Source organism: Apostichopus japonicus, chromosome 14 (assembly GCF_037975245.1).
Source record: "Apostichopus japonicus isolate 1M-3 chromosome 14, ASM3797524v1, whole genome shotgun sequence".
Classification (NCBI taxonomy): Eukaryota; Metazoa; Echinodermata; class Holothuroidea; order Aspidochirotida; family Stichopodidae; genus Apostichopus; species Apostichopus japonicus.
The window spans coordinates 14,610,622-14,623,619 of NC_092574.1; the positions used below are offsets into that span (position 1 = coordinate 14,610,622).

General features: G+C 37.7%; 1 protein-coding gene across 2 annotated transcripts in view; it reads left to right on the forward strand.

The window, feature by feature from the left end:
• Positions 1-12,998, forward strand: part of LOC139980398 (uncharacterized) — a 71,633-nt gene that overhangs the window by 38,050 nt on the left and 20,585 nt on the right. For both annotated transcript variants that reach the window (XM_071992036.1, XM_071992035.1), the window contains exon 5: positions 8,344-8,456. In XM_071992036.1, the coding sequence (XP_071848137.1) occupies positions 8,344-8,456 (113 nt within the window). The remainder of the gene's footprint in view (positions 1-8,343; positions 8,457-12,998) is intronic.

The following is a 12,998-nucleotide window of genomic DNA, read 5'->3' on the forward strand; positions in this document are numbered from 1 at the left end:
TCCGAAGTGACTTTCTAAATTGAAAAGATTTCCAATTTGAGTTAAAAATGTTGAATTGGAAGCCACCCGACGTGTAAGTTGTTATCCATAAGCCCTTGCAGGTTTCATGTTACATGTATAGGTAGGTGTCTACTATGTTTTAGGGTGTTAAAATGCCTTGCCTTGAAGGCCATTAATGTCAGATGCCTACATAAGTACTGACTCCTCTCTCATGTCATTTCAATTCTACAGCAGCTATCTAACCAGCAAAATTTTGGCCAAGATGGCATCTTTTGATGACAATTCATCTCCCATAAAAAATTTCAAGACTGGAGTGATCCTTACTGACATTTTGACTTCATCTTTCACCAGACACTAACCTATAAATTAACCCGCTACTCTCTAACAAACAAGAATAGCCAGCACTTATGGCAGCCTTTAAAGGTGACTTTGATAGTTGAGGTTTTGGCAAATTGCCCAACAGATCTAGAGTACTGCTATTGCGTTTCTCACCAAATTCATGATGAGAATTTCGGTGAAGAAGCATCGCACTCCTTCGAGAACTTCAGTGAGAAAAATTGGCATAAATTATGGAAATGGATGAATACCCACATGTTTGTGTTCAGCAATTAATATTGCAGTTGGAGAAAACGAATCATCCTCCAGGCGGCAAAGAAGTATTTTAAAACCTATTTACATAATCAAGTGAATATGAACTGAAATGACGGGGAAGAAATTTGATTGGGAAATGAAAGAAAAAGAAATCAGCGAGAGCATCTCGGACTGTATGTGTTATTGGAATAAAATAATTGAGAACTGTGTGTGGAAGTGCAAGTAGACTGAAATATAAGTAATTGGAATATTGCCTAATTCTGAGTATGTGGTAAATCATGTTATTTTCACATTTCAATAAAAACACCATCGGGAGGAGTGTTTCTGCCAATTGATGGGTCTTGTGCCATTGACTTGAGCGGTTGACTTCAAAAAGACTTGTAGTAAAAGTACAACAGCATGAGTACATGTTGATGTCCCCTTGGTATGAGTACAAGTACAACAGCATGAGTTCATGTTGAATTCCCCTTGGTATAAGTACACGTACAACAGCATGAGTACATGTTGAATTCCCCTTGGTATAAGTACAACAGCATGAGTACATGTTGATGTCCCCTTGGTATGAGTACAACAGCATGAGTACATGCTGATGTCCCCTTGGAATGAGTACAAGTACAACAGCATGAGTACATGTTGATGTCCCCTTCATATGAGTACAACAGCATGAGTACATGTTGATGTCCCCTTGGTATGAGTAAAAGTTCAACAGCATGGGTACAAGGAGAATTCCCCTTGGTTTGAGTACAAGTACAACAACATGAGTATTAGTGAAGTCCCCTTGGTATGAGTACAAGTACAACAGCATGAGTACAAGTTGAATTTCCCTTGGTATGAGTAAAAGGAAGGGTTGATGGCTGTAAGTGCGAATGCAAATCCTTTTCTTTAAGTAGTTGGTACAGTACCACCAGCTTGTGGTGATATATTATATGCAAACTTGTAATGCAGCTTGAATTCTCTCTTTCATGAAGAGTCTCCCAAAGACCGTTTAGTTTCATTGCAGTGACATTATCAACCGATACATTTGATAATCTCTTTGAAATTTGCCGTTCCCTGAGAACTCATTGCTGTTCAAATACCGGCATGTATAGCCTTGTGTATTGATCTCCTTTGAAATGTGTCTGCGGTTTATTAGAATACAGATCTCTCTTCTTCTGCCTTTGGGGATATAGAGCAAATTTTTTTCTCAAAACAATCTACAGCATAGATGGATGATGCACATGATGGATCGGTTACTCTTCTTCTGTGAGTTACAGCTTTATCGATCATTGCAGGGTTTGTTTCTTCAATAGTTGAACAAGTCTGAGGCAAAGCTAAGCTTTAGAGTTGGAAATTGTTATTCTATAGTGCTAATCCATAAACTGTACTAGTCCCATAAATAGTCAGAGCTGTGGGTAAAATCTTGTACGCATGAATCTGAATCATTTCAAGGATGACTGGAAGGCTGAGGTAGGAACATCGATTTTGCCAAAAAATATTGACTTTCTTGAGATCTTTCAGATTTTTTGTGCATTTATGACATTAAAGGAGAGGCAAACTCAATCATCATTGTTGGTCTGTCCGATGGAGATACTTGTCGCAATGAAGCCCTCCCCCACCTCAGCTCCTCCCTAACCTCATCCCATCAGTGCCCCCTCCACCTCACCCATCCCATCCCTATAAATCACTTACATAACTGTGTCCTTTACAGGAGTCAGCAACCCCTCTCCCAAACAGAGCAAAATATGCCTTAAATTTCCACTGAAGTTTTTCATCACAAGAATCTCAGTGGTAAGATTTACTTTTCATTTCATGAAGACACTAACTGATATATAATGTTGATGTATATTGTATCTCCTTGGCAACTGACACCACATTGTAAAGACAACGGAGAGCTCCTTTAAGTCCAAATTTTTATGGGTAGAAGATTCAATAAATTCAAAAAGTTGTCTGTTGCTCCTAAATATAGAGTGTTGATGTGTCATCAGAATAAAAACTAGTTTATGTTTCCTGGACTTGTGAGATAACAGCTTGCTCTCATGTTCAGCTCAGTGGTTGTGCTTTAGAAGGCACCAGTCTCCTTTAATAATACTTCTTCAGAGTCTGGGTATATATATATGCTTCAATCCTTCTTACTGAATGTTATTGTCGAATGCCGTAGACCTTCCACGTCATCGTCGAGACTAGCCAGAACAAACAGTCTTAACGCGTGGATTTTTTTTTACTGCTTCTTGTTTTTTCAAGGCTTCGATTTTTGTTAGTTGCAGCGCTGGGGGAATGCATCTGACTTGTCTCAGTTTTAGACAGTTATCCACAAGGTATAAAAGAAATAAAAATCGGATTGAAAAACTTTTGGGGAAAATTGTTTTCTCTGCATTTACGGACGTCATTTTTCATTTTGTTCTATGGCTGGGAAGATGGGAATAAACAGCACTTTGGGGTAATCGTAATTTCGCTGTTAATGACACTTGCTCTTCCCGAAGCTGCCACTCATGAGCTGCTCCACATCCACTCACTTTGCAAGCTTTTCTTACAATGTCATGAAATTCTACACTTGAATGTTTCGCATGCTGGCTTTGTCAAGATTTCTGTCTTCACTGAAACTGAGACTTATTAACTCTGAAATTCTCAGCAGGAACCATCAATGGGAGATTTTTTTCCCCCTTCTTTCCTTCCTTTTTGACTTCTCTCTTTCTTTTTTTTTTCTGTGTTTTTTTTTCTTCTCTCTTTCTGTAAATTGCATCGCCTCTGTTGGGTTGTGATGGGACTCCATGCTAAGTATTAAGGACATATTCTCTGTGGCATACGTTTCCTGTTCTTCTCTGTTGGGATGGTCTAGGTAATTAACCGAAATTACATTTTATGAGCCTCAAAGGAGATCCCCATCCTTCCGTTGTCTTTGGTCTTGATTCATTTGAACTATGCAAAACCTTGTTTTTCTTCTTTCTTTTTTTTTTAAATGAAAAGTGATTTTCTTGGCTAGATAATTACTGAATGGAATGAACCTTTATAATTAAGAAAAGTGTCTATACAGATTGCAAGTTATACAAAAATCAGTTGTTGATGTAACACACACCAGTAAAAGCCCTACAGTAATGAATGTGACCATGGTTTCGTGTTGATAAGCCTACAGTATTCACTTTTGTATGGCAATAGCATAATAATAAACAGAAAAGAACTATTACCATTGAACCTCACTTGCCTGCATGAACACATTATCCACTCAACAGATTTCTGGTAGCCCAAACATTAGATGCATTTATAGGTTTAACTTCTAAGGAGTCTTAAATGACAGTCTACAAACTAGGGGAACTGGGTACAAATGTCAGTCCCAAAAGAAAAAAAAGTTATCTACAGTTTTTGAAGCTTACTGATGCAGATTGATTAAGGTATTTTTTGACATCAAGTACAAGATTCTGAAGAATAGGGATCTGGTGGGGGTCATGGCTCAGACCTCATGGAAGAGTCTGGGCGGTGGGCCTCAAAAGTTGGTACCGCAGGTACAAGAAATTGCTCGCCGAAGTTGAATAAGGATGACCATTAATTTACTGTTTGGCATAGCATTCGGGGTGAAGTAATCTTGATCTTCAGTATAGAACTATTTTAACCATTTCATTGATTAAAAGGAAAAAAAAAAAAACAGCCTTGAAAAAACAATCAAAATTCTTTGGGAAAAGATATTGCAAACTTTTGTAGTGTGTCAGCTATCAATGATTTGGCTATTTAATAAACACAGAGACAAACTGTGCCAGGAGTTCATATAACCAATGTGTGTCAGCTGTGTCAGTACTTAGTGACAGCAATCATGGCGACAGCACTACTACAGAACTACAAAACTCAAACCTGTTTAATTTTACATTATAACATGATTGTGGTTTATATTTAGGTTGTACCACTTCTTTGTACATTGATAGCCATGTTTATAGCTTCCACTCTGTCTGGAGTCCAGAACTTTATCATCGCAGCTGGTTTCTTCTTTAGCAGATGTTTCTAAATCTTTGATCTTTGGGAATTGAAGCCTTTGTCAGCTGATGACCCCTGCAACAATTAAGGCAGCACAAACAATTAAATGCTGGGAGCCAGGCAGCACCTTTTAAGAACCGGTAGCCATTAGTTACCAAATTGTATAAACGATCTTACACAATGGCCTTACTTTAATTGTTGAGTAGGAGGAAGGATCTGAAATCTTAAACATGTCAGTTTATAAAGCGGACAGAATTCAATGGGAAAATGAGGCTAATTTTTCCTTGATTTTGGGGTTACAAAATTATTCAGAAGTTCTATAAGTTGAATTCAAATTTTCTTCTACACTTAGGTCAATCTACAAATTTCCTAATTGTGGAGAAATGAGGGAGGGAGTTGTTTTTGCAAAAAACTTGGTTAGATGACCAGATAATTATAATTCTATTCTAAATATTATAATTCTATCCTAAGCAAGATTCAAGGATTGTCTTCAGAAGCATAATAATAATACCGACACTTACATGCTTTTCGCAGTAAATGAACAGTTTGTGAACATGTTTTTTTTTCTTCAAAAACTAAGTTGTAAGTTTACTATAGATTTGACCAATCCAACCAAGTTTTGATGAAAATGATTAATATCTGTTCAATTTAAAACATTTTGTCATCTTGATACATTTTCATAATTAGATTATAATCACATGCAAGAAGCATATTTTTTTTTTGTCAATTATTCACTTTTTCATCTTATTTTTTTTTTTATATTCTACTTTTGTCTCATAACGCTAATACATTGCTGTGTTAGCATCAAATAGAGGAAAATATAATTTACCAAAACGGACCCAAACACCTACTTCCATGTCTGACCCTAAATTAATGCGACCAGATCTGTTATTATAATGTAGTTTAACCAGATTTAACATTCAATATTCTACACGAGAACACACAAAGAGGGTGGGAATCAACAGCTTTCCTATAAATTGCTTACATATACTGTACATGTTGCAGACAGTAAAACCCAGACAAAGCTGAGATGTGTAATTTATGTCCTCTGCACATATTCTGTGACAGAGCCTCACCTGTGTAAATTTGATTGCTGCCTGTAAAATTTATAACATCGAATGGCAGGTTCGTGCAATAGACAGGCAAATGTGGCATTTGTGAAAGGAATTTGACAGATATAGCTGTCAGTTAGGCTTGGCAATGAACATGAGACATGGAAGGGAAGGGTGGAGGGGGGGTGGGGGATATGAGGTTACTTGTAGGCTTGACAATGGACATGTGAGGTTTGGAAGGGGATGTGGGGGACGGGGTGTAAGATAACATGTAGATGGAAATTAAGAGCAGTTATAGGAGGGCAGGACAGGGATGTGAGATTAAATGGAGGGGATAGGGATGTGGGGTTATGTATAAAGTAGGGTGAGTAGGCAAAAGGAAAGCATAGATATAAGCAAGCCTAGTTAACATAGTGTAGCATCCGTCTGAAACCATTACTTACTTAAGTACCGTTAAGTTCTTAAATCAGTGTCATTTAATGACAAAAGCCAGGAGCGTATCTTCAATGGTTTTGATACCTAATATTAAGAGTATTATTCTTGCAATTTAACTTAAATCGCTAAAAATTATGATAAATTGATGACCAAAAGTAAACATCTGCTTAATTTACAGACAATCCTTAATTCAGAACTTTCTTTAACATATCAGCCCCGTATCTCTTTGTATATGTCTTCCTGCATACATCTGTCAAGGGGATATAACATTACACTATCTTATGAATTGCCAAACTCACTGACCGTGAAACGAATCTTTGTCCCTGTTCACCTTCTTACTTCAAGTTTATGGCGTATCATCATCTAACAGACCTTTCTTTTCTGTTATTAATTGCTATCCTAACTCTGTGAACACAAAGATTGGTACGATTTTGATAACTAGAAAAATGTGAATCATCATTAAGGTTTCTATCATTCATTTTGTTAAGAGCTGCATGACCGATGCCTCTACTTAAAGGTCACTGTCTGACTGCCCGGGGGGGGGGGGGTTGATGCGCAAGATGCTAATAGTCTCTGATATTCTAAAATCACACACAGAGTTAATTGGAATTATATTTGTGGACTGAGTGCTTTTATAATTGCACTACTTGATAAAATTTTCTTGCAAAATTAATTTATATTATACACGTCAGATTGATATTTGAGGGGATAACTAAACTTTGTTGATGGAATGTTACAGTGAAGGGGGGGGGGGTCAGGTAGAGGTACATGGGTAGATTGGTAGTATCAAACTGTTGTTTATAAATTTTTCAATATTTTTCATATATAGTCCCCCCAAGGTTTACATTCCACAACATTTCTCCCCCTACCCCCCATCCCCTCCTTCTTTCTCCCAACCATATCCAGCAGAGGGAATGTATTATAACCTACTGCCCTGGTTGAGAATGTCCACCTCTGTTAATTAGTTGTCCTTCAACCCTTGCAAAGAAAATAAAATGAAAGTATTTATCAGTGATATAATGAGTACATAAACATACTGCTTTAAATTTGAAGAACCTTTTGTTTGACTTTCACAAAATAACTTAACAAAGATAAACATTAGAAATTTCCATTCCAGGAGGGGTTTCCTGTTTTCGACCAAAATTCTCTCCCTGTGAAATGATCTGCTTCTCGCCCTCGTCGATGATTTTTTGCTGCTTCCCATCTCGTCTTATCTTTCTACTGTTTTCTTATTTTACGCATCTTAATGATTTATGAGGCAAGTCTGTAGCAATGCCATTAGAGTATAAATGCAAACAAGTTACCGTATATAAACTATGCTAATAACATAGAATCGGCTAGAGATATGCTTCGTTGGCAGACCTTGACTTTGAACCAAGTCATATGTATTTGTGGGGGACAGGATCGGGATAATCACAGAGTTGAGCAGACGGGAGGATTAAACAACTGCGAGAAAAGCTTGGTAGTTTGATGGATACAGTTTGTTGGGGAATTGATAATTAAGGAGGTGAGGTTAGGGGAAGTCTCCGGAGGGGTCAACGACTGGGGGGGACCCTCAGTGGAATCCAGATGGACAAATCTTTTGTAATTCTGGCTTGTGTGAATTGGAGTGCAATATAGGGGATTTTACGGCTAGCTGTGCTGTAACTTAACGTCAGAAATGGCTTTGTCTGTGAACTCTGTTTTCATGACAAAAATTTCTAAGACAGCTAGGATGGGTGGACTGTCTTTGAATGATGGCACTGGGAAGGTATGAAAAATGGTAAGAATTAATCTCAGACAAATGGTCCCTGGTAATGAGCATGTTGAAGCAAGACAAAGACATTTTTTATGTAAGTGACCTCCCAATTGACCTGGACAGTTGCTGCCCTGTTCAAAGGTCAGCAAGCAGTATTGTGCTGTAAATCTATTAGTCAAGCATTGGACATTTTGCTGAAATGTGCGACTATGAAGGACCTCTTTGCCATCTTCAAAATAATTTCCTTCATTTTTAATGAAGAATAATTTTCTTCATTTTCTGTAAAAAATTCATGTTAAACCCTTCCACAAGACTGGATGTTACGTCGGGGGTCGATCCCAAAGTCAAGGAAATATATTTTGTAATGTCTGGCATGTTCTAGGGTGCTAACAATTGGGGCCATTTATACCGAATCACCGATGTCATTTAAGTTAGCCTTTGTATTTGGTTGTAGGGGTGGGGGAGGAGTAGAGGTTAAAACAGGGAGTGGATGGGTGAAGAAAGGAAGGTAGGGAGAGGGATAATACCTATGGAGAGGAATTGAGGCAGCGCTGTGACCGACTGTATTTTGTTTCTTATTTACTGTAGGTATGGTGCCTTCCAAGCCAACAACAACCACGATGTCACCAACGACAGCCCCGTCAAGTAACAACACTCAGACGTCCATCTGTGGGGAAAAGCTGGAGGACTTCTGTAATATGGTAAGTTTTACACCTAGTGTAGGGATAATAAATGGTATGACTCCTCTGAAATGCCTATAAAGAATGTTTGAGGATGTCCAGAAAGGAAGGGATGACAGAGAAGGCGGATATTTATAAACATTACCTACCAGACATGAATACAGAGGGATATGCAGGGGTTTCCCCGACTCCTATCCCTAACCAACCTCATAAATATTCAATAGTAGTGAATAGCACAATTTTAATTTCATCTGGTGGAGGATCTCCCAGACATTCCACCACTCCCTCCCTCCCCCCCCCCACACAACAGGATTCAATCAGGTTCAACAAACACAGGGCACATCCCCCTACTGTTTTGAAATTCTGAATCCACCCCTGGATACGGTGTACTGTAGGAGTACTCTCGGCTTATAAGACCTTTTGTGTTGGTTTTGAAATTTCAAACTAAATTCCAATAGTAATGCCTCTCTTCTATCTCTCATTCAAATGTTCAAAACTATCAGTAGCACTGTAGGTCTCATGATCGGTGTCTATGTCTACATGTCTAGAATCATTCAGGTTTAAGGTTTTGCAGTATAATCTGACTTTGGAGAAAAACAAAGAATGTTGATCATTCCAAGTAGTATTGATCAATCACCAGGTTAGCACTGACCAAGGAGCTACTACTTCACATTGGACTGCACAGTTATATACAACACACTGTTCATATGACTTGTTTCATATACTGACAGCGTGCAAGAGACTGAAAGATTCTTAATCCTTTCCAGATTAAATATTCACTGGGTCCAGACAGCTTGAAGCAGATATATATATACCCAGTTGTTGTCAACATGGTGTATTAACTGCATTCCAAATTTGTGCTTGCTTCTACTGTTTATCAAAATCACAAAGACCGTATTGTACTTTCGATTATTAATTTTTCTAAGATGTTTTCTTTGCACAATGACACTTAAATATTTCATAATCATGGCTTAGAATCCCTCCTTTTTTAACAATAACGTAATCCTTTTTTACCTTCATATATTTATAATGAAATTCTCAGACTTTGTTTGCACAAAATATCGCCTTTTCCGTTCCTAGTAGAAGTTAGCAAACAGTGCGGTTTCCTTGAGACAACCAACTTGTAAATTACTTCATTTCCTCTTCCAAGATGAAAATCATATTCAGATAAATAAGCCGCCTTGTGGTGTGGATTCTCTCTGTTTTGTCATTTCTTTTAACGTTAACGAGGCTGGACAGTCGAGGATGTGGGAGGTTTGCGAAATCCCGGGAATTGTAAACGAGCAGAGGTGATCTCTGCCAAACATCGGTGTCGGTGATTCTTGAGAACTGTAACAGGATATCGTTATATAAAGCCATAGCCTTACATGTAATGTTGTTTGTTCATAAAAACGGTTCCGCTTCAACCCCCAAGCAGTTCTAATCAATTACCTCCCGGCTGGTGAGGTCAATGTTAACACTTGATTCCATCATAGATCATGGTGAACCTTCAAAAGTGGAATATAGATTGATTGATATCAGTAACAATTAGGATCTGGGATCGGTGAAATATTTACACCGTTTAACAATCAAGAGAAATGCAATTGGATTTGTTCTCTTCTTTCATCTCCCACTCATTTCCCCTCCTCCACCCCCACCCCTCCACTTCTTCTTCCCCATCTTTTTCCTATTCACATCTATCTCACTTTCCCATTAAACCACCAAGTCCAAAGACTTTATAGTCATCTGTAGACTCATTGCAACCCCTTTTTCTGTAGGATCTTGGAGGAATATCACTGAAGTATTGGTTGGGGGGTGAGGTGGGGGGTGGAGATTGGGGAGGGGTGTTGAAGACATTTGAACAACAAGTATGAAACTGTTGAGAAAGACAATTATATCAAGGACTCATTGTGGAAGGAAGTAAGGAATGAAAGCATGTAATGAGGAGAGAAAATTGATCAAATCGTAGTGGTTGGAGACAAGTGAAGAGAGGGATATAAGGAATGGTAGGGTAGGGAAGGGAAGGGAAGGGTAGGGAAGGGAAGGGAAGGGAATGGAAGCATTAAGCTGAGAATTGGGAGCGATATGAGGTATTAACAGGTCTATTTGATTAATTTGGAAGTTAAGGTAGAAATTTCAAGGTGTTAAAAGTACAAGAAAAATTACATATAACTATGAGAGATATGGAGGCAAGAATAATTTTTGGTTGGTCCCACCCCCCAACCCCCCCCCCCACAAATATCTGAAATATCCTTTGTTTTAACATTTACTACAAGTCTGCTTTTTATAGAGATTCCTGCAGCTGATTCAAAACCTGATCTTTTCTTTGAAAAGTTCTTTTTAGATCGTTTCATAATTTATGATCAAAGAAAGCACACACACACCCACAGTGAGTACTGAGTATTAACTTTACAGACCAGTTTCTTGGAGGTTTGAGACAAAGAAAACTCATTAAGTTCTACACAAATGGTAACCATATGGCCCTGATTCCATTGTCTGCAGTTATTTCACACAGATCCTGTCCAATTTGTTTTCAAGGTAATTCTAGAAGCCTTTGCATTCTGAATGACAACAGTTAATAACAGTAATCCTGCCTTACTTTTGTAATATATGCAAGCCAGCAGAAATTCTGCTCTTTGTCTATTTTAGTTTTCAAGTTTTTTTCTCGGAGCAATATTATCGATAAAACAAATTGGTATTGTCATAAAACAAAAGAAAACAACTTACAATAGCTTTTGTTTCCATCTATTTGAATTAAAGTTGAGAGCAAAGTATTATTGACTTATAACACATACCTGCTTTCACCGGCATTATTAGTTTCTATAAAGGCTTGATTGGAAGGGGGAGGGGGTGATACAACAATAATCCTTAGAAAAGGCTTTGTGTTGTTACCTCTTAGAGCTAACTATATGTTACTGCACTAGCTATTTATTATTATATTTTTCCTTTTTGGCTAAAATGAGTTGGTTTAATTTGATTTTTGAAAAAAATGGTTATATGATGAAATTTACTTGATTATAATCCTGTAAGTACTAAATGGTAGATGTGTTGAAGTTGTTGTAGACTATGGACAAAACTTACAGGTCATCAACATACTGTAGGCCCCAAATAAATGCTTGAAGATCAAATAATGGTCGGTCATTTACAACTTCCACAACCATTTTTTGAATCTCACTTTCAGAGCTTTTGTTCCTCTTTTTGACATTTTAATTACAAGTCTAATTGAACCCTTCGGCTACGTCTGGTATTTAGTTTAGATAGTCACAACCTTCGGCAGTCTAACGTTTGAAAAGTTTTAACAATGTTCTGATGACCTTTAATAAACTGCTTTAAATTTAGAGTGTTCTTTGGCAAAAAAATTATCTCAACAAAGTTAAGCTAAGTACATGCATATGTTCATCTTGCTATTTATCGTTCAACCATGTCAAGTTAGCTATTTATCGGCGTACAGCTTTAATCCCCATGTGTAGACAGCGAGAGAGGACAATTCGATTTCGCTAGATATATATACATACATCACAGTGTCTCTTTCGCCAGTTTCCTCAATGTTAAAAATTCGCTTTCGTAAGTTATATAAATTGACGCCCTTGGTGTAATCGTAAATGTGGAATCTGAAAGGTTTTCGATCATGTTGACAGGCAGGGCCTCAAGAGGTTTGAATGACATTTGCACATTCATGCATCATGCAAGAGCATATTCATATCTGTGCTCTCCCATTTCTTGTTGAGAGGATGATTTGATGAATATTTTAGATAGAGTCAGGTCGGATAAGGTTCCTGTCACTCCACACGCTTTGTCGGTGTCTGTTCTCTCAACAGTAATGGCCCTTTGTTCGCCTCACTTTTATTCTCTTCTGAAGTAAGATAGCTTTTTGAGTTATTATTGTTACCTCTTTCAATGCTATTTTTAATCGATGCTACATTTCCCATGTAGTAATTAATTCACTTCATTAGCATGATTAGTTCATGTAGTTTCAATCCATATAATTCATATAATGGATCAAAGAAGTCAAAAATTGATGAATATTTCCATTTTGGATAGGTCAGGTGATTAGGAAGTTAGCCTGTATAGAAATGAAACAGAATGGGTGGGGGGGGGGTAGGGGGAGAAGAAAGTATCTAGTCCGGTCTTACAATTTGCAATAGTTTGGTATCAAATGGAGATGCCATTCTGAGAGACAGATGGAGTGATACATGACTCCCTTTGATACACATAATCTTGGAAAGATATTTATTGTAATGGTAATGTGACTTTGATATGCTGCGAATCTGCCATCAGTGTGTGTTTTACTATAAGTAGCTTAAGGTCAAGGTTCAGACAGCAGTTTTCAAGAATTCTGGTTGTAGGAAAAAGTCTGTATTTGGATTAGCGTCATACGGATTCCATGTAATAATTAAGCTCTCAAACGGCATATATAAATCAACAGAGAGGATGCCCTCACATCCTCTTATCTAGTTACACGAATATTGACAAGCTGATGCTAATGAGTTTTAGTACCCAAATCTCAGGATTAGCTTGGTGGTACCATATGGTGGTTGATATCTAGAAGAAAAAAAATTCTTCCATGATTATAATAGCATGGAA